Here is a 23495-nt window from a genome sequence, read left to right on the forward strand (position 1 = left end):
ATTACTCAGTTTGGCTGGGCGGCCAGCTCTAGGAAGAGTCTTGGTGGTTCCAAACTTCTTCCATTTAAGAATGATGGAGGCCACTGTGTTCTTGGGGACCTCAATGCTGTAGAATTTCTTTGGTGCCTCAACAAAATCCAGTATAGGACCTCTACGGACAATTCCTTCAACCTTGGGTTTTCTCTGACACGCTCTGTCAACTGTGGGACCTTATATAGACAGGTGTGTGCCTTTCCAAATCATATCCAATCAATTGAATTTACCACAGGTGGACTCCAACCAAGTTGTAGAAACATCTCAAGGATGATCAATGGAAACAGGATGCACCTGAGCTCACTACTGAGTTCTAAAGTACCTCTGGCAGCAACATCAGCACAAAAACTGTTTGTCGGGAGCTTCATGAAATGGGTTTCCATGGCCGAGCAGCCGCACACAAACCTAAGATCACCATGCGCAATGCCAAGCGTTGGCTGGAGTGGTGTAAAGCTCATCGCCATTGGAGCAGTGGAAACGTGTTCTCTGGAGTGATGAAACACGCTTCACCATCTGGCAGTCCGACGGACGAATCTGGGTTTGGCGGATGCCAGGAGAACACTACCATAGTGCCAACTGTAAAGTTTGGTGGAGGAGGAATAATGGTCTGGGACTGTTTTTCATGGTTCGGGCTAGGCCCCTTAGTTCCAGGGAAGGGAAATCTTAACGCTACAGCATACAATGACATTCTAGACCATTCTGTGCTTCCGACTTTGTGGCAACAGTTTGGGGAAGGCCCTTTCCTGTTTCAGCATGACAATGTCCCTGTGTTTCTAAGCAAAGGGAGACCAACTCCATATTAATGCCCATGATTTTGGAATGAGATGTTCGAAGAGCAGGTGTCCACATACTTTTGGTCATGTAGTGTGTCTGTCTGTTTTTAGAGAATGCTGCTCACATTCCCTATCATGCAGATTTCTCTGATTATGAGCAGAAACAAGGAGCGGAGTGTGAAATTAAAGGGTCTGACTGGGAGACCTCAGAAACACTGACACACACGTACAGGCACAATTCGAAACACACACACACACACACACCCACAGACAAGTAAAAGCATACAGATTTGCTGCACTACATCTCCCCTGCACATCGACACACATTCAAAACAGACACATACTGGTTGTGCCTCCTTTTCGAGACAGCAAGGGGACCCAGTGAGGACAGAGGGGAACCATAGCCCCGGGTCACAAACGGGAAGGGGGAGGGGGCCACATGCACTCTATGTCCCTCCCTCCCTCCCTCCCTCCCTCCCTCCCTCCCTGTATCACAGCTTATTTTCCTTTAAAGTGTGTGGGAAAGTATGAGAGTCTGGCTGTGCTCAAAGAAAGAAGGCAATTTAGTCTGTCTGTCTCTTTCTCTGCTTCTCTCTCTCTCTCTTTCTCTCTCACACATACACAAACACACACACACACACACACACACGCAGGAAATTGGAAATTCTCTCTCCAGCCTTACCTGATTCTGATGTTTCGTTGTCATGGTCCAGAGCCTCTAACACCAAGGAGAAAGATTTCTGTGGAGGACAAAGAGGGAGAAAAAGGTTCAGTCAATTCAGCTTCATCTACGTATGTAGTTCTGATACAAATAGATTTGTCACAAAGTTCTTAGCAACAATCTGGCGTAAACACCCCGAAGAGCTAGCCAAGAACATGTAGCAGCTCACAGAAGGACTACTGATGAAACGAAACAAATACAACCTTGCAACCTCACAGTGTGAAGACGAATGTCATTTTTTACTCACTCCGGAAACGTTCATAAAATCCATATAGCAGTAGGGCTGTGACGGTCATTGGATTTTGGATGACGGTAATTGGCCAGCCAAATGACCGTGGTCATCGTAATAACAGTTGGAAAAGCAACAAAAAATAAATAAATAATAATATATATAAAAAAGAAATGATCTGACACACATTTCCTCCTCCTCTCCTGACTGCATGTATAGAAATAGAATGAATAGAACGTGCGTCCCCATTCTAGTCAATGATGGCATAATGGGTGGACTGGCTGCCATTGCAAGTGTACCCATAGTGAAACACCCCACTCCTTAATTTTTTCCTGGTTACATTACAGTCAATGAACAAAGTAGACCATACTCAGATACTTGGAGAGACAGCCCGGAACTGATTATTTTTGTTTCAAAGGTAAACGGCCTGAGTGAACTATCTTAACTTATCCACCATCTTTGGCCATAGGAGCAAAGCAGGAAGTAAAAGCGGGAAGTGTACCTATCAATATGTGCTGTGATTTGTTGATTCCACTCAACTGACATTACAAAAAAAACATTCCATTGCATGTGCCACATCAGTTAACACAATTTGAATGAACATTCTACATTTCAACAAGGAGCAGCAAAGTTTCAAAGAGACCATTTTTTCAGTTGAAACGGGCTCAACCGCACAAATGCCAAGCTGTTCCGTCTTCAGGATATATATACAATCTCTGAATGTCCTTGAGTGGCCCAGCCAGAGCCCGGACTTGAACCTGATCAAACATCTCTGGAGAGACCTGAAAATAGCTGTGCAGCAACGCTCCCCATCCAACCTAACAGATCTTGAGAGGATCTGCAGAGAAGAATGGGAGATACTCCCCAAATACAGGTGTGCCAAGCTTGTAGCGTCATACCCAAGTAGACTCGATGTTGTAATCGCTGCCAAAGGTGCTTCAACAAAGTACTGAGTAAAAAGTCTGAATACTTATGTAAATGTAATATTTCAGTTTTTTATTTGTAATAAATTTGCTGACATTTCTAAAAAACTGTTTTTGTTTTATCATTATGGGCTACTGTGTGTAGATTGATGAGGGGGGGAAATTATTTAATCAATTTTAGAATAAGGCTATAATATAACAAAATGTGGAAAAGGTGAAGGGGTCGGAATACTTTCCCGAATGCACTGTATATACAGTGCCCTCCATAATAATTGGGACAGTGAATATATGTTTTTCTTCTTTTGGCTCTATACTCAAAAAGTTTGGATTTGAAATCAAACCATGACTATTAGGATAAAGTGCAGACTGCTTTAAGTTGAGGGTATTTTATCCATATTGGGTGAAATGACAGCACTTTTTGTCCATAGTCCCCACATTTTTGGGAACCAAAAGTATTGGGACAAATTCACTTATCTGTAGTAAAGTAGTAAAAAGTTTAGTATTTGGTCCCATATTCATAGCGCGCAATGACTACATCAAGCTTGTGACTCTACACATTTGTTGGATGCTTTTGTTGTGTTTTGGTTGATTTTCAGATTATTTTGTGCCCAATAGAAATGAATGATAAATAATGTAGTGTGTAATTTTGGAGTTGCTTTAATTGAAAATAAGAATAGAATATGTTTCTAAACACTTCTACTGTAATGTGGATGCACCATGATTACGGATAATCCTGAATTAAATGTGAATATTGATGAGTGAGAAAGTTACAGACGCACAAATATCATTCCCCCAAGACATGCAAACCTCATCATTAAAAAAACAGAGGAGGTTAGTGGTTACGACGGTTATAAGGAAATTGTGTCAGCCCTATATAGAAGCACTGATGTGTTATGCCAAACTAGGCTACCCCAAGGGAGCCATGTCACCCACATCTACGGAGCATTCTGGCAACTCTGCCAGGCCCTTAAGGACAGGTTTACATTTTTCCTATTTTCCAGGTCATAGATTTAATAGGACTGGGCCCATATCCACAACGTTTTGTTCAGAGTAGGAGTGCTGATCTAGGATCAGTTTAGCCTTTTAGATCATAACAAATAATGTTATATGAACAGATCCTAGATCAGCACGGCCCCAGGTATGCTTGTATGATACGACAGAGTGGCATGAACCATTAGGAATTCAGCACCTTAAAAAAGCAGCAATACAGAGAGAGAGACAGAGAGACAGAGACAGAGAGAGTTAGAGTGAGAGAGAGTACTGTATAGACCACTACATATGGCTACAACAGGGCCTGTACAGAAGACAGGGACAAACAGCAGAGATCTTACGAATTTGAATTTACTGAGATACCTGACTCAGGGGAGATAAGGAGGACAGGTGTTTTTGGTTGTTTTTGTTTTTATAGACATGGGTCTGAATTATTCAGCAATGAATAATTCAGACCCATGTCCCCCCTTTCTCCATCCCTCCTCTCGCTCTCTCTCTCCAAAACACCCCAGCAGCTGCCATGCAAATCACCCCGCCATGCATTGTGGGTAGGGTGTCCTCCTAAAGGGCTGCATGGATGTGCAGTCACGACTCTGCTCTAAGGGCCCACCGCCGAGGCGATGAGTGGAGCGGGGGATGGAGAGATGGAGGATGGAAGGTGAGTTTAGACGGAAGAAAAGAGGGCGGGATGTAAGATAAAAGATAGTAAGTGAGCCGAGAGTAAATTATATGTATAAGAATGACGGGAGGGATGGAGGGAGGAGGGAGTAGGTGTAAAAATTTACAAATATGTAGAGGGTAGTTTATTAGAGGTTGGAAAAGACATTCAGGAGTGGGGAGGGGAAGGATGAAGGGCGGGGAAGGTGCACAGGAGTGTAGACGCTGAGGGCGTGTGTGCGTGTGCGTGTGTGTGTGCGTTCATGCATGCGTGTGCGACCTGAGGTGAGGAAGGACAGAGAAGATGAGAGGTTGGGCATTGAATAAATAGGTAGGTGAGCTTTAAACCGACCATTCAGGAGAATACACTGGGAAGCAAGGGAGAGTACATATACAGGATGAAGAGAAAGGGAGGATGGAATTCTAGGATGGAAGAGGAAAAGAGCATGGAAATGTGTGACAGTGTGAGGAGTGAGGTCAGGAGACTGTGGATGAAGAAGGTGCATTGGAGAAAGTGTAGAACAACGGGTCACAGCATAATAGACAGGTAAACAAGAGGTGGGGAGGAAGAGGTGAGGGGAGGTGAGGATGTGTAGAGTGGAGAGCAGTGCCACGCATGCACGCACACACACACACACACACCGCAGATTAGAGAAGGGGAGTGAGACATCCCTCAGCCTACTTGAGTGTTTTTCACTCCACTATCTTTACCTATGGTGTTTACAATCCACCCCCATTAACACACAGACACACACAGTGGTAGCCCGCATTAGTCAGAGTGCTAATGAGCCATCGAGACCTCCCAGAGTGCAAGCAGGGTGTTTGTGGCTCGGGATGATGGCCCATTTGGATTCGTTGATGTTTGTCATCTCTCAGAACATTGGAAAATCATTATAGACTAGTGCGTGGACAGTGGCAAATTAGAATTGAAGAACAGTGACCGCTCTACCTATTCTATTTCTATAGGGGGGAGGGACTCGGGAGGGGTGATTATGGGCGGAAGTCATCACCGGTTTGGACATCCTGTCGGAAGACTTCTGGGTAGGGAATTACGCAGTGTCCAATACACACACACCGCTACCTCAGTGTTGGCGTGCACCCAGGCTACTAGCTAAGTACACCTTTCTCACCCCCTTTCTCTCCTTATCTCTCTCTCAATTCAATGAAATTCTCAGGGTTTTATTGGCATGAGAAACATATGTTTACGTCGCCAAAGCCAGTGGAATAGATCATAAACAAAAGTGAAATAAACAATCAGAAATGAACAGTTAACACTACGCTCACAAATGTTCCAAAGGCATAGAGACATTTCAAATGTCATATTATCTCTCTCCCTCTGTTCTCCTACCGTGTCCCGCCCCTCCCCTCCTCCCCCAACCATCCCCCGTCCTTCCCCAACCATCCCCCGTTCTCCCCCACCCCGTACCTGCTCCCATGTCAGCAGCTGGCTACGACCTAAGGGAGGGCCCATATGAGCAGCGGTGGAAAAAGTACCCAATTGTCATACTAGAGTAAAAGTATAGATGCCTTAATAGAAAGTTACTCAAGTAAAAGTAAAAGTCACCCAGTAAAATGCTACTTGAGTAAAAGTATTTGGTTCTAAATATACTTAAGTATCAAAAGTAAATGTAATTGCTAAAATATTCTTAAGTATCAACAGAAAAAGTAAAAGTATAAATCATTTCAAATTCCTTCTTTTAAGCAAAGCAGGTGGCACCATTTTCTTGTTTGGAAAAATGTATGGATAGCCAGGGGCCAGGGGCCACACTCCAACACTCAGACATCATTTACAAAAGATGCATGTGTGTTTAGTGAGTCCGCCAGATCAGAGGCAGAAGGGATGACCATGTGTTGTCTCGATAAGTGCGTGAATTGGCCCATTTTCCTGTCCTTCTAAGCATTCAAAATCTAACGAGTACTTTTGGGTGTCAGGTAAAATGTACGGAGTAAAAAGTACCTTATTTTCCTTAGGAATGTAGTGAAGTCAAAGTCAAAGTCAAAAATATAAATAGTAAAAGTAAAGTACAGATACCACCAAAAATGACTTAAGTAGTACTTTAAAGTATTTTTACTTAAGAACTTTACACCACTGCATATGACACACACACACACACACACACACACACACACACACACACACATCCACGCAGAGCCCAGGTCACACACAGCCAGGTGACACACGCACTCAGGAAGGGTGTACCATTGACCAGACCTTTTGCTAAAGCTGGGGTCACACCCCCGGGGACCAGAGTAACCATGGTTACTCATCATGACATCTGTACACTGTAATTTCATTCATTTTGTGCAATATTTTTTTGTGCATTGTTCTTTTATTGCTACCGGGCATTTCCATGTAAAAGGACCCATGAGCACCAATATGTGAAGTTTATAGGAGTGTGTCAAAGGAAAGCTAAGAGTATATATCTTTTGGGGGATTAATTAAGGCATTTATTTTTCTACCATTTTCCATCCTAAAAATAAGCAAGAAGCAAAAGATTAGATTTCTGGTCAAACAGATGGAAAAGGTGTTTTAGAAAACATCTACCAGACAAGTTTTTAAAGCTATTAGAAATATATCCAAAGGACAGTACGCAATAGAGTACAGTAAAGAAAAGTAGAGTTGAGTACACTGTAACTGAACTCTACTGTACTCTACATTTTTGTCATTTAGCAGAAGCTCTCATCCAGAGCGACTTAACAGGAGCAATTAGGGTTAAGTGCCTTGCTCAAGGACACAGCGAGTACTCTACTCTAATCTACTGTGCTGTACTTTGATGTCCAAACATAGGAAATATAGACGTCTATGATTGCTTTAGATTTGGTCCTGTCTGGAACAACCAAATGTTTTTTTATGGGGGGGCAGAGCTCATTAAAATAATATTCCGTGTGTAGAATAATGCCCAAATACGCAAAGGAGAATATTGAATATTTATACCTTTGTGTACCTATTTAGAATACATCGCCATGAAGAGAATGACATTCATATATAATTATTATTCATCAGGCACCCTTCATGAAATTCCATTACCATGTGTAAATCCACTTCACCTACTGTAATCCAATAACCAAAATAGATTTTTTCAAAGTCAAGGTGTCGTGTCATAGCTGACAGCCCATTCTTTCTGCAGACATTCAGAGCAGATATTTAACAAAGTTCTTGGAAAACATTTTAAAAAAAACTGAGGTTAGATTTGACCAAAATTCTTGTTACCAAACTTTGCATCTGCACTGTTCTTACAGTGAATTTGTTTTGATAAAAAAAATTCATTGTAAAATTGTTTAAAGTAGTCATTGTGCATAGAGTTGTATGGTTTGTTCAACTTTAAAATCAATGTTTTTAGTTTGGCCACACATTTTAAGTAAAAAAATCAGCGTCTCGATTCCGTTACCGTAGAATTGTCCAATTGTTTGATGTGAACCGTGCTATAAAGATCATTATCAAAAACCGTATCGCATTACTTTCCAATAATGCGATACTACAAAACAGATACGCTGTCCAACACACTTCAAAATGTAATCTATCAGTCACGCAAAAAACACAGATATGCAAATCAGATGCACAGAAGCATACCAACATTTTAACACACAAGTAAACACACAACAATAGGACAAATATAAGCACCAACCAAATCATTGTTATTAATATTAAACCACAATAGTCTGCTATTAAATACATGCTGCGAATACATACACCCCTAGCACCCACACATATATCCACTCACTCTCTCACACACTGACAGAAACATACAAAAAAAACTTTTGACGCGTGATATTTCCCTCTCTCCTTATCACTCAACCCTGCAGTTCCACCAAAACAGGCTGGTTCCACTCTCTCTCTTACAAGTCTGGTTAGAAATACACAGATACGTTGCTAAGGTTGCTACGTTAAAAAAAAAACAGGCCTGAGTGAGTACACGGTGAGTGTGTGTGTGTGCGCCTGCGTGTGTGTGCGTGTGTGTGCGTTTATGACCAGAGAGAGAGGATATTAAACAACAATAATGAGACACATGGCCACTGACTGTGGTGATTTTAGCATGTAAATCTTGGTGGGGCAAAACCTCTCAAAAATGTTTTATGCATGCCAGTAAAGCCACTACACAACACTAAACAATACACGAATTGCACTATAACGGTGACAAACGGTGCTGACAAACTGTTAGGGCCTACGTAAAGCTGTCCCAACAGCCAAGTCCCAACAGCAGAGTCCCAACAGCAGTACCAACACCTCACCACTGCTACACCTGGCTATCAGTGGAGTCGCTAAACCACGATGAGACAAGGACATCCCGGCCGGCCAAACCCTCCCCTAACCCGGACGACGCTTGGCCAATTGTGCGCCGTCCCATGGGTCTCCCGGTCACAGCCGGCTGTGACACAGCCTGGGATCGAACCCGGGTCTGCAGTGGCGCCTCAGCACTCATTGTTCAATTTGAGATTTCCAACTTGTTGTGTAATGTTTATGTCCAATGGCCGATGAACACCGATACGTTTTATCTATCATTTTTCTTCTTATGACAAGGATTGAAAAGGATTTGCCAGTAGATTGCCGACTTGATGCACAATGATGACTGATTGTCTAGCTTGCTAGCTAAGGATGTTGTTGACATGATCAGTCCAATCAAAGCTAAGGTAGGTATAACATGATTTGACGTCATTTTATCTGTGGCCAATGACCTTGAGCCTTCTTGAATGGGCACTTCTAATGTAAGTCTATGGCAGCACCCAAGGGGCTTGAATTCTCAAGCTCTACCCATAGATTTTGCTGTGACGTAGTGTCCCCATGAGTGACAGAACACTGAGCCAATCACGGCTCTGCCCCACCTGCACCTGAAAGACGCGTCGCCACTGGCCACTGATGACATAAGCGACACTGACAATAATACAGTGATATTTTGACTGTTTGTCACCCAAACAACAACACCGTGATTTGTTTTACTATTTGGGACAATAATAGCAGAAGGGATGACAGAGCCGGGGAGTGACGTGGATGTTGTTCCATGTCTGAGAGCATGGTGTACCTGTGTGAGTGTGTATTTGTGTGTTTGTCAGGGTGGAATGTCGCTGTGGGAGTGTGTGTGGGAGTGCAGTGTTGTCTGGTGTGTGTGTGCGTTGACTACCACAGTGTGTTTTGTGTGTGTTATTTCATAGTTCATAGTGTGTGTGTGTGTGTGTGTGTGTGTGTGTGTGTGTGTGTGTGTGTGTGTGTGTGTGTGTGCGTGTGCGTGTGCGTGTGCGTGTGCGTGTGCGTGTGCGTGTGTGTGTGTGTGTCATGTAGCGATGAGGAGTGGGCTCAAAGTGTATCACGGCAGTGAATTGAGAGGCTGGAAGAAACCATTAAAACACTTTATAATTGAAGTTGATTCGTTCAAGAGGACACTCAACGGCTTTCCTAACTCCACGATTTCCTCTGGAAACCTTCCATGGAATGTCTGTCATCTCTTGCAGAACTGTCATTTATTTCATCTTTTCTTAAACCACTGTTCTGGGAGCAATTTGCTAATTTTACCACTTGTAACCTCTCCATCCGCAAAAAGTCTGAGGTTGATGTTGCTGTGGGCTGGAAGGACGATGGGGCCTTTTTCCATTTGGACATACCACAGCTCCAGGTCTCCACAGTTATGCCCTCGTTGACCACTCTTCTTAACAGGCTGTGTTAGCATGGAGAGAGAACGAGTGGGAGTTCCCAAAACAAGACGCAATAACAACAAGGAAATTAAACAGTCATAAATCCTTGGAAACTGTCTGATTGTTTCTCCCCCTCTTCCCCTCCAGTCTACCATAAATAAAACAAGGCTTGAGTTAATGACACCCAGACAGATGCCCATGTATGCCCACAATCCTAACCCTCCACATTCCTTTTCCTCAAAGCTCATGGAGCCAGGTGTGCCCCTCTCTCCATTTCTCCCTGATAGGCACTCTCTCTTCCTTTCTCTCTCTCTCTTTCTGTCTCTCTCTGCTGTCTCTTTTGTCCCTCTCACTCCATTTCTGATGGGCATTATGACCCCCCCCCCCCCCCCCCGTCACTCTCCACCTCTCTCTGAGCCCTCAGACATGGGCAGGGTAGGATATCCCGGCTGAGCCAGGCTGTACAAACACAGCTCTACGACAGGAAGGACTCCCAACCCTGAGAGAGGAATTTCCCCTCCACACACACGCATACACACGCACAAACATGCAAAAGGGCACATGATCAATATGATGGTCAAAACTATCAACTATAACAGTATTCTCACTACCTCTCTCTCTCTCTCTCCTCTCTCTCCTTCTCTCTCTCTCTCTCTCCTCTTCTCTCTCTCTCTCTCTCTGTCTCTCTCTCTCTCTCTCTCCCTTTTCCTCTCTCTCTCTCTCTCTCTCTCCTCTCTCCCCCCTCTGCTCTCTCTCTCTCTCTCTCTCTCTCTCTCTCTCTCTCTCTCTCTCTCTCTCTCTCTCTCTCTCCATCACCCCGTGCTCTACCATCTACGTGAGCAGCACACCAATCATTCTGCTACCAGGCCCATTACTATCATAACCCCTCTCTCATACAGATGACACCACTCTCATGGAGTATCACTAGCCCAACTGTAATTATAGACACACACACACTAACACACACACAAACACACACTTGCACACACTTGCACACACATCCACACATGTCCCTTCAGTGACAGTGTTGTCATGACAGCGGTGCTTGAAGCTGGATACGATGGCTTGCACCACACCAGCAACACCCGAATGGAATCACAGTAACAGTGGGCCCATCCTTATTCCCTATATAGTGCACTATACCCTATGGACCCTGGACAAAAGTAGTGCACTACATCCAGAAAATAGGGTGCCATTTGAAAACTGAAACCTAGAACAGACATGGACTAGTCCCTGGGTGAACGCATCCACCCCACCATGCTGGCATCCACCCCACCCTGCTGGCATCCCCCACCCTGCTGCCATCCACCCCACCCTGCTGGCATCACCCCCCCCTGCTGGCATCCACCCCACCCTGCTGGCATCCACCCCACCCTGCTGGCAATCCACCCCACCCTGCTGCCATCCATCCCACCCTGCTGCATCCACACCCACCCTGCTGCCATCCACCCCACCCTGCTGGCATCCACCCACCCTGCTGCCATCCATCCCACCCTGCTGCCATCCACCCCACCCTGCTGCCATCCACCCCACTCTGCTGCCATCCACCCCACCCTGCTGCCATCCACCCCACCCTGCTGCCCTCCACCCCACCCTGCTCCATCCATCCACTCTGCCCATCCACCCCACCCTGCTGCCATCCACCCCCACCCTGCTGCCATCCATCCCACCCTGCGGCCATCCACCCCACCCTGCTGCCATCATCCCACTCTGCTGCCATCCACCCCACCCTGCTGCCATCCACCCCACCCTGCTGCCATCCATCCCACCCTGCTGCCATCCACCCCTCCCTGCTGCCATCCACTCCACCCTCCTGCCATCCACTCCACCCTGCTGCCATCCACCCCTCCCTGCTGCCTCCACCCCACCCTGCTGCCATCCACCCCACCCTGCTCCATCACCCCACTGCTGCCCGTGATCCCGTCCTCCTCTGTTCTTTATGCTCTCCATCTTTTTGTTTTCCTTTCATTCAGGACATGATTAGTATCAGACTCTTCATCCCCCCATTCCACCTCTCCTCCTCTGTCTCTTTGAGTCACATTCTTAGCGGGTTAATTGGCTTGACAAAGTTATGTGATTCCAGGCTACTTCAAACGCTCTGAAACAACAGAGCCCTCGCGGCATGGCATGTTCCCTCCCTGACCCCCCCCTTCTAGCCTCATCTCCCCCCACCGTGTCCCTCTCGCCTCCCCGGCCCACAACGAGATGCCCCCTTTGGCTTCCGCAGGAAATTACCTCGTCTGGTTACCGGCTGCTAAACATCCACATTTGTGGTTTTTAGTGTGAGGCACGGCTAGTGAGAAAGTAGGTATAGGGATGGATGTATGTGTATGTGTGTGTGTGTGTGTGTGTATGTGTGTGTGTGCGTCTGGATGGCCTCTCAAAATTCTCCTGTTTCTACTTTCTCAGTAAACCGGATTCAAGGCTGACGGAGAGAGAAAAACTGTCCATCCCAAAAATATAGACAAATACACGCAAGTACACACCCAACACACACGTACACGCTCTCTTTTCGGCAAAGATGAGATATCAGGTTAGTGTGTCAATCCCCCACACACAGACAGCAGAACAGAATGAGAATGAGAGAGGGTTAATAATGAGTAGTACTTGGGAGAGTGTGGCTCCCAAGACGCCCGAGTGAGATTAAAAAGAAGGAAAGGACTTGGAGGATGACATAGAAGAGACAGGGAACTACACTTGGGACACAGAGGTTTATCCAGTTCATTACGCTCCATTCACTGTGTCACTGAACAGGGATACCCCCAGGAACACAGTTAGTAGTAGGATTATTGTTCCCTGCTACATCTAATTCCCACCGCAAAGGAAACTACAGTGAGCCCCAACTACATTGTTGCTGTTTGGGTTCTGTACTACAGCACTTTGGATTTGAAATTATACAATGACTATGAGGTTAAAGTGCAGATTGTCAGCTTTAATTTGAAGATATTTTCATCCATATCGGGTGAACCGTTTAGAAATTACAGCACTTTTTTGTACGTAGTCCACCCATTATAGGGGACCAAAAGTAATGGGGCAAAATACAGTTATATGTGTATTAACGTAATCAAATGTTTAGTATTTGGTCCCATTTTCCTAACATGCAATTATTACTTCAAGCTTGTGACTCTAAAAACTTGCATTTGCTGTTTGTCTTGGTTGTGTTTCAGATTATTTTGTGGCCAATAGAAATGAAAGGTAAATTATTTTTGGTGTCATTTTGGAGTGACTTTTACTGCAAATAAGAATATAATATGTTTCTAAACACTTCTACATTAATGTGGATACTACCATGATTATGGATAGTCATGAATGAATCGTGAATAATGAGGAGTGAGAAAGTTACAGACGCAAAAATGCTAACCTCCCCTGTTATTGTAATGGTGAGAGGTTAGCATGCCATTCAGGACTATAAAATTCAAAGTATCATTTCAAATCCAAAGTGCTGGAGTACAGAGAAATACTTTTGGAGCTCACTGTATGTGGTTTAACATCACCAGAGGGACAGGAGTGAGAGCGAGGGCAGTAACAATGAAAGGAATGGGTTCACATGGGGATAAAGAGAGAGAGGGGGGGGGGAGAGCGGAGAGAGAGAGGGGAGAGAGATAGGGGGGAGAGACAGAGGGAGAGAGAGAGGGGGGGAGACAGAGGGAAGACAGAGGGGGGGAGAGAGAGACAGCGAGAGAGAAGGGGAGAGAGAGAGAGAGACAGAGGGAGAGAGAGAGAGAGAGACGGAGCGGGGAGAGGATGGGGAGAGAGAGGGGGGAGACAGAGGGAGAGACGAGAGGAGAGAGAGAGAGAGAGAGAGAGAGAGAGAGAGAGACAGAGACAGAGAGAGAAGAGAGAGAGAGAGAGAGAGGAGGAGAGAGAAGAGGGAGAGGAGACAGGGGGAGAGAGAGAGAGAGAGAGGGGAGGGAGAGAGGGGGGGAGAGGGGGGGAGACAAGAGGAGAGACAGAGGAGAGAGAGAGAGAGAGAGAGAGAGAGAGAGAGAGAACAGAGACAGAGAGAGAGAGAGGAGAGAGAGAGAGAGAGAGAGAGAAGAGAGAGACAGAGGCGGGGAGAGAGATGGGGAAGACAGAGGGGGAGAGAGAGAGAGAGAGAGAGAGAGAGAGAGAGAGAGAAGAGAGAGAGAGAGAGAGAGAGAGAAGAGAGGAGAGAGAGAGAGAGAGAGAGAGAGAGAGTGTTGACAGATGAGTGACTTCAGAGGGGGTGGACACAGGGGATGGAGGAAAGAGTAGTAACGGCAGAGAGAGGGAGAGATTGGAGAGGGAGTGCTAGAGGGAGCTGGGTGAGGAGTCAATAGACTTCTGTAATTACACCTGTTCAACTACTTACAAAGCTGTGTGCCCACGCACTTCTTCAAACACAGTGTACTAAGATGAACGCACCCACGCACGCACGCACACACAAACACACAACACACACACACACACACACACACACACACACACACACACACACACACACACACACACACACACACACACACACACACACACACACACACACACACACACGGTCCCTGCAGGATCTCCAAGGTGATTGTGTAAATCTGCTTCCCCTCCTGATATAGAAACTCCCATTTCAATCCAATTTGCACACAAATGAAATCATTAAAAGGCTGCCTCCCTAGAGAGACTTGTGTCCTCCAGGTTATTAACTTATCTCTAAAAAACACAAGGCTCAATCCCTGACGGAATCCACTTTCTTCGTGTGTGGGTGTGTGTGTGTGTGTGTGTGTGTGTGTGTGTGTGTGTGTGTGGTGTGGTGTGGTCCAATGTCAGCCCACAAGTGAGTGTGTATGGGAGAGTCATCGACGGACAAAGGAGAGGAAAGCACAAAGGAGGAGTAGAGAAAGCGAGTGAAAGAGAGAGAGAGACCCAAATGAAAGAGTGTTCTAACTGAGCTCTCTGTCCTCCTCTCTCCTCTCATAACCCCTTGGTGACTGGGTCAGCCTGACTACCCACACGCCAATGCACAGGTAAACCCACAGTGTGTGTGTGTGTGTGTGTGTGCGCGTGTGTGTGTGTGCGTGCGTGCGAGCGAGCGTCTGTGTGTAGTCGAGCATATTAGACCCGACCCAGAACACAGGAGAGTACTGGCTGAAATACGTTTGCATAGCTTCTCTACTTTGCATGTTTGATAGCAGTTCAGTTGTTCCTGGAAACCCGGTTGTCACAGAGAGAGCAAACAGGTAAGAGAGGACGGAAGTATGATGCTAAATAAAATGTGATTTATTTTGACGTTTTAACCACTAACTCTCACTAACCCTTAGTTAACCCGTACTCTAACCTTAGCCCTTACCTCGACCTTACTCACCCCTAGGTAGAGAACAAATAGTGGTCCTTCCTCAACATTTCTGTGGATATTGCCTGTTTTGTCCTCTCTGGCATGGCCACCTAGTGACATCCCTGAGAACCCTAGTGTGGGAATTATGAGACATACTTCCAACTCTGACCTTTGACTGCTGACGGTTCCTGGTACTACTGCCCTCACAAGACTGGCCCACATTTCATTATTAGCTTTTTAACTCTACAACCTGAACATACAACACAACAGGAAACAATGTACAAGTGTGGCTTTTTAAATAGCCTTCACGGACAACTAAGGCGGTGGGAGTGAACGAGGAAAGAAAAGAAAGAAAAGAGAGTGAAAAAAAAATCATGATATGGTTACCGAAACACACGCACCACACACACACGCACACACACACACACACACACACAACACCACCACGCACCACGCACACCCACGCACCAACACCCCACCACCACCACAGCCCCAGCCACGCACACACACACACACCACACACACACACACACACACACACACACACACACACACACACACACACACACACACACACACACACACACACACACACACACACTCAGCTGAACGTGAGTCCCACCAGTTGCGAGATCTCTCCCTCTGGCAGAGAATCTGACCTAGGATCAGATTGAGTGGCTCAACACATGAGGTCAAGATTACGAAAGACTGACCTAAGATCAAGAGATGAGGACCACAGCCCATTCAGTTCTCTTTAACGGTATTCGTTCAGTGCCTATCACAAAGTCATTTGTCACAGGGACTCTTAACCCTCCTCTAAAGCTAGCCCCAAGTCAACAGCGGTACGAGGGAAAAAGTTATTAAGAGTGGAAAGCAAAGCAGGACACTTAAACGGTTTAGTGTAAACCACACTGTACATTGATGTCAATGGGAGCCGAAAGTTCAAGTTATGCACAGCCGATCTAGAGTAACAATTCTATAGGATTCTGATCTTTGAGAGGAACAAGGCTTTGGAGACATTATAATGCACCTTTGTCTGAGAGCTACCCGGCAACTCCTTCTGGTGCACCGCCTATTCACTCCGTCCATTCATTCAGAAACTGTGTAAGTTTCCTCTGCCACATAGACAAGAAAAAGACAATCCCCACAGTCCCCCTCTTTCCGCCAATCAGATATGCGAGTTGGAAACAACATGAGGACCGTGCGACTTGAGAAATGACCTCACGGTTCGAAATGCTTTTGATGTTTTATATCTGAACGGAAACGCCTTCGCTAAAACGTCCCAGACCAGGCCGCTAGCTGTCCCTGGACTTGGGGTCAAACTGCAGCCAAATCCTTCAGTCCATATGATCAGACAGTGAGGGGCTGGGCAGACAGCGGGGAAATATAATACACATTCACAAACACACACACACACATGCAGGTTATTCACACCCAAAACACAAGCAAATACAAACGTGCGCGCACACACACGCGCACACACACTCTCATTTCCCTGAATAGATTAGTGGAGAGAAAGAGCGAGGGCGAGGGATAAAGGGAGCTCACCTTTCCTCATAATGACTGTGCTCACCTGTTCATCACCTGGGGCAGAGGGATCAGAATACTGCCTGAGCCTCCCCCGTCTCCCCCCTATTTCCCCTGGCCTCTCCCCTACCTCCTGGAGACGGCCAGATAATGTGAGTCATTCAACCGCAGCTCTCCCCATAGAAATGCTGGCCTGCCTCTGAGTGTCTCTCTCCTCTCCCCTGCAGCCCAGCCCGCCCCACGGCCTGGCCCTGAAACGGATCCAGATAGACTTTCTGCGGGAGAGTTTTCTCACACTCATACCTGCCACTCACACACCTCCCCAACATGGAGGGGCGAAGTGTGTGTGTGTCCGTGCGCATGTGTGTGTTCCAGACGCCTGAGGCCAGAACACACAGACCTGTGCGCTCCAACACCAGGCCAGCTGCTGAGCACGACCAGCGTTATTCCCAGTCCGCCTCGAAATCTTTTTAGATTTTTTGATTGAACCTTTATTGAACTAGGCAAGTCACTTAAGAGCAAATTCTTATATACAATGACGGCCGACCAAACCAGTCAAGAACAAATCTCAACCAGGGCTTTGCACAATATTACAAACATTATTACTAGGCAATAGGAATATAATTGCGACCACATCGTCAGCTCTCGGTCCCCATTGATATAATACTTCCATTATGCGTAACCATTCAACCTCACTGAGAGGTCAGAAACGAAGCCTTCCAGACCATTAACGGAAGAAAATATCGAACGCTCTCGTTGAGACGGTACACAAAGGAACAAACAACCGTTCCGATCTCTGGAAGGAATGACAATGCTGCGCAGCCGTCCTGCATGTGCCAAGTCATTTAAAAGGGATTCTAGTCGCTGCGGCTCTGACCCCGAAACGACTTGGAAACAAAGAGACAGTAATTACAGCCAAAAAGCCAGGGAACTACTTCTAATGGACGTGGATGGGGGGGATGGAGGGAATAAAGGGGTGTAAAACGGAGGGATGAACTCTGCTCGTTGTGAACATTAGTGTTCCTCTTCCACCAGCGAAACGCTTTCATCCCCCTCCAGATGTCTGCCCCCCCTCACCCCCCCTAGTGAAGATCTCAGGGCTTAGTAACAGGCAAATAGAACAACGTATTTGTGAGCAGCAGCAATGCACAATACACACAACCCCAAGGCTTCAAGATTCCTCTTTACTTGTATTTGTTGCTTCTATTTTCCGCTCTTCCTGTTTTGTTTGGGTCGGGAGACGCCGGTGAGGAATAGAGGGAGACGGAGGACTGAAGAGAGAGAGAGAGATAGAATTGGATTATCGATGGGTCTAATGTGCGATTAATAGGTTGGCTCTTTAATGAAGAGTCGTAGCCACCAGCCTGGACGACGTGTCCGGTACAGACACAGACGTGTCGATGCACAAAGTCAGACAGAGAGGCGCGAATATCAGCGACCGTAATGACGCAACAACACAACAGCTTAGAGTTTCGGAGGAGAGAGAGAAAGCGAGAGATAAGGAGAGGAAGAGGAAGAACCAGGGAGAGAGAGAGAAGGAGAGAAAGTGCATCATCTCAGCATCAAAACCAAGGCCTATGTTTAGACAAGGAGAAATTTGCTACTAGTTTCTGCAAATAGTAGCAAAGACGCTTGACTGAACGCTAAGAGCCCGTGTCAACGCCGTCACAGGTCTCTGTGAGTGTGTACCTACTTGAACCGTATCATGTTACCGTAGTAACAACATTGTGGTTACACTTCTGTACTCACCGGCCAGGCGTATTTGAAGGGAATGATGACGTGCCCTGTAGTGACATCCTCTCTTCCTCCTCCGTCGTGCCCTCGATGACGGAGGGATTGGGTGTTGCCCCCCAGGACGGTGGTGCTGCCCGCCCCGAAGGTGCAGGCTCCTGTGGGGACGACCCGGGCCTGGTACTCCTTGAGGCAGGCCCTGAAGAAGGTGTCACACTGGTCCGTGAGAGAGCAGCGCTGCCCCCCGGTGGCCTGGAGGTCACAGCACTCCCCACTCTGCAGCACACCATGGGGGTTCTGGAAGTGACGGATCTGGAGCTCAAACATTCCCACTGCACACACAGCCTGGAGAGAGAGGGAGACAGGAGAGTTAGGATGTGGTATAACTCATACACACACACACACACACACACAGGGAATCATACACACCACCCAAAGAGAGGGTGAATCTATGGGAACAAAAAGCGTCTGGTTCCCGATGTCATATTTCTTGAAAAAACGTTCATGAATGTGATGAATACACCTGCTTAATGGGTGGAGTATCATTTTTCATCCCAAAGCTCTCCAGCTACGGTAATCTATGGATAGCATGCCCTCCCTCTCTCTCTCTCTCTCTCTCTCTCCTCTCTCTGTATCATCTGCTTCATTAGGGTTACCAGACTACGGTCATCCTATTCTAAGAGGTAGAAAGAGAAGGTGTTTGAGAAAGGAAAGATAACATTGATTCACACCACTTCCTCCCCACACCGGAAGAAACTTAAAATCCCTCATCCAAATGGAGATACGCCCCCATTCCAGCAATCCTCTCTCTTTCTCTCTCTCTCTCTCTCTCCATATCTGTCTGTTTATCTCCCTCTATCTGTCTTCATCTCCCCCCCCCCGCTTCTTTACCCTTCTCCCTCGCTGTCTCAGTCACCCTCTTTCGCCTCTCCCCTCCCCTGCGTCATGCACTTCCTCCACCTCTCCATCCAGCTCCTTTCTGTCCTACATCTCCTGTATCAGTAGCCCTCCCTTCTTTTCTCTCCCTCTCTCCCCAGGGGGACTTAGACACTGGGAACCTGGCCACAGTTTCTCTCTCCTCCTCCTCCCTTCCTTCTCTATCTGGGAACAGGCTGTAACTCTTGCCTTCTCTCTGCACCAGCTTTTCTTCTCTGTTTTGTTGCCATTCTTCTTTTCATCTCTCTTTCTGCCTCTCCCCCTCTCTCTCTGTTTGCCTGTCTCTCTCTCTCTCTTTCTCTCTCTCTCTCTGTCTCTCCCTCCTCCCAGAGCTTATAAAGCATTCTCCTCAGCTGGGTGCAGAAGGGCACAGACACGCTGGTAGAGCTAACAAGCTCCCCAGAGAGACAGGTGTGTTGGTGTGTTGTATAGCAAGGAAATAATTGTGATGACTTCCAACGGCTATAAAACCACAAACCGCAAATGCACGTGTCACACAAACACACACATACACGCGCGCGCGCGCGCACGTCGCATACAATGGAATGACGTGACAAAGAATAGTGGTGTAATAGTCCTGCTACACACAACCTGGCCGTAGCCAGTTAGAAGAATAGCTGGTAAGTCAGCCCATTGTTCTTGTGGCATTCTGTCCCTCACCTGTCCCTGTCCCTGTCCCTGGGCTAGGGTGCCAAACTCTCCTACATCAAACAGCCTGTGGAGATACAGGCCCACTCATCACTCTGCATCCTCCTTTCTTCCTCTCCTCTCTCCCCCCCTCTCTCCCCCCTCTCTCAGCCATTCCGGGCATACCTGCCTTTCAGCGCTCCATCAGACCGCTCCGAGCGCTCAGTCTCGACCATCACCGTGGAGAGCTGCGGTCATTAAGTCCCCCATTTAACCCCAAAATAGGGCGAGACCAGGACCACAACCTGAACACTGGAGTACCACGTTTGGATATGTACACTGACTAACACCATTGTTAAACACTTTCCTTTTAATACGGTTAAATATGGCACCATCGTGACTGTTCTGTAATAACAGTACAATATCAGGACAACATTATACACTGTATTAAACCACATTCATAAATCATCCTGAATGCTCGTACCTACATTGCACTGAATCTGACACATCCCCAGACCTGAGTAATACAGGTTGTTAAGCGTTACCCTACTGTCACAGGTTATAGTGTCTTCAATGCTGAAAGGGATGCAGGATATCAACTCTACTGCTCTCCTCCTACATTAGAAATGTCCCACAGCACGGTAGGTCTGCATCGTACTGCAGTAGGGGAAGGCAATGTTATATTAGCGAAGAGCTTCAGAGCTGGGTGCAGTGGATCCATGTGGATCTCCCTGTACATTCACACGCCCTAGTGCTACAAGGCTGTGGCCGCTGACCCAACACACACACCCCAGTCCATGAGTCCACACGCACGCAAAGACACACACACACACACACACACACACACACACACACACACACACACACACACACACACACACACACACACACACACACACACACACACACACACAGGCTTCTCATCTCACACAAACACACACACACACACACACATACAGAACGTCCTGATATTGCCCCTGCACTGAGGGCTGTGTCACCCTGCCAGTGGGGGGCCCTTTTAGGCCAACAACCATAGCCTGGGGTGGGGCTGGGAGGGGAAGAGAACACATTCAGCCAGTGCTCTACCTCCAGGCTTTCCCTCTTGGTCTGTGTGAACTTGAACTTGAATGTGATAGGCCTATGTCCAATTTGACTGAATGTGAATGGGTTTTCTATGTGGTCATAGTGGTTTGAGTGTGGCGTTTTGGAAGCACACTCATTATTACATTGTTATTACCATTATAAGGATAACTGAAAAGGAGACTGAAAAGATTTGTCATGGGTCCCCAGATCCTCAAAAAGTTATACAGCTGCACCATCGAGAGCATCCTGACCGGTGGCATCACCGCCTGGTATGGCAACTGCTCGGCATTTGACCGCAAGGCGCTACAGAGGGTAGTGCACACGGCCCAGTACATCATGGGGGCCAAGCTTCCTGCCATCCAGGACCTATATACTAGGCGGTGTCAGAGGAAGGCCCAAAAAATTGTCATAGACTCCAGTCACCCAAGTCATAGCCTGTTCTCTCTACTACCGCATGGCAAGCAGTACCAGAGTGCCAATTCTATGTTCAAAAGGCTTCTTAACAGTTTCTACCCCCAAGCCATAAGACTGCTGAACAATTAATCAAATGGCCACCCGGACTAATTACATTCACACCCCCCTAGTTTTTACACTGCTGCTACTCGCTGGTTGTTATCTATGCATAGTCACTTTACCCCTACCTATATGTACAAATTACCTCGACTAACCTGTTCCCCCCCCCCCCCCCCCCCCCCACACACACACACACACACACACATTGACTCGGCACTGGTACCCCCTGTATATAGCCTCAATATCGTTATTTTATTGTGTTACTTTTTAATTTCATTTTTTTTTTACTTTAGTTTATTTAATAAATATTTTCTTAACTCTGTATAATATTGTTGGTTAAGGGCTTGTAAGTAAGCATTGTACTCGGCGCATGTGACAAATCACATTTTATTTATAAGGTAGCCTATACTATGCTGGACTATTCCTGGTCATCTGCAGAACTTTTACACATCATAGAGAGAGGATGGACTGCATTCATGAAAAGGTGTGAGGCAGGGAGGCAAGTGTGCGCAATCCCCCCCCCCCCCCCCCCCCCCCCCCCCCCCCCACACACACACACACAGGGACAGACTGACAAACAATTCCCTTGAATCCCCCTCGCACGTTGTAAGTAAAGCGTAGTAGTAGTTAACACATAGAAGGCAGCTTTACTCCATCCACAGACACCATAACGTTTACGTTGCTATTTCCCATAAAGGATTTATTTTTACACCGTTATAGCCTACAGGAGACCGTATTCTGAACATTTCCCTCTGCAGTTCTGGTTCAAACGATTCACTTCACGGATGGGTCGTCTAGCCCTTTTCAACCGGAAAGCAAAGCAATTACAGTGTTACAGGCTTAGAATCCCAATAACAAAAAATGGTGTAACCAAAGACCATGCTTGGTAAAGACGTGAAGGGTTGCTCCTGTAGCCTACAGATGAAAGGACACGCCCATGGAGCAACAAGTGGCTGACACGCGACTTTTAAGATGCACAAAAACTGGTGGGCACAGCGCCATTTGGAGCAAGGGGAGACATATTGACAAGAGAACCAGGGAAGTAGAATGTGGGCACCATTATTAACTCTGTGGGAAGAACACACCAACTGTAAAAGTCAGGGCAGGGTTAGCAACTGCCGAAAATAGCGCTTAATCAGTACGGCTTACTTGCGGTTGCAGAGAAAAGGCGACGATAAAAATCACGGTCCACTGCTGTCCCCGGCCCCGTTCTTTCCTCATCTCTGTCCTGGTGCTGATCCTCGCGCCTCCACTGCAGCAATCAACCGGCTTTCGTCCGTGCGCTTTTTCTCTCCCCATCTCAACGTCAAAGGATCGAGAACTTAAAACAATGCGGGTGTCCCCTCTTCTCTATAATATCCCTTTCTCAGCTCTCTTTGAGCGCCAGGTCATCGTGTCGTACTTGGCATTGTTGCCTTTCTTGTACTGTTCCCCTTGGGGAGTTCCTCCTGTCTGCCCGCCCCTCCTCGACCACTCTCCCCGGCTTCTCCCTCTCTTAGTGCGGTATCCAGAGTGGGTCTTTCCACAGAAGAAGAAAAAACACTCACTCCACCAGGTCGATCTTCCCTCCACCTGCCGTTAAGGCTTCGAATGTCAGACCTGCTGGCTCCCTGATTTGAGCTCTCATCCCAATTACACTCTCCCTCTGCGCAACGGACTCGCCCTTTTAAACTAAACACATACGCATACACCCTTTCCCTCTTTGCGCAAAGGACTCAAATTGATAGCCAAATGAAGTAGAATCTCCCTCTCTACAAGTCAAGACTCTACTCTCTCTTGTTTGTCCACTGCATGCTGCGTCCCTCACTCTTTCCGTAGGCTTTCCAAACCCGTGTGGTCA

The 23495-nt window shown here is 46.8% G+C and overlaps 1 protein-coding gene across 1 annotated transcript in view; it reads right to left on the bottom strand.

Moving 5' to 3' along the window:
* The window catches only part of LOC120018677 (protein jagged-1b-like), a 34916-nt gene extending 14621 nt beyond the window's left edge, over positions 1-20295 (bottom strand). The window contains exons 1-4 of the mRNA XM_038961878.1: positions 20246-20295; positions 20093-20147; positions 18515-18841; positions 1489-1546 (exon numbers count right to left, since the gene is read on the bottom strand). Coding sequence (XP_038817806.1) covers positions 1489-1546; positions 18515-18841; positions 20093-20147; positions 20246-20295 — 490 coding nt within the window. The remainder of the gene's footprint in view (positions 1-1488; positions 1547-18514; positions 18842-20092; positions 20148-20245) is intronic.
* Between the last annotated feature and the right edge of the window lie 3200 nt (positions 20296-23495).

The sequence above is a fragment of the Salvelinus namaycush genome, chromosome 23 (genome assembly GCF_016432855.1).
Source record: "Salvelinus namaycush isolate Seneca chromosome 23, SaNama_1.0, whole genome shotgun sequence".
In the NCBI taxonomy this organism is placed as follows: domain Eukaryota; kingdom Metazoa; phylum Chordata; class Actinopteri; order Salmoniformes; family Salmonidae; genus Salvelinus; species Salvelinus namaycush.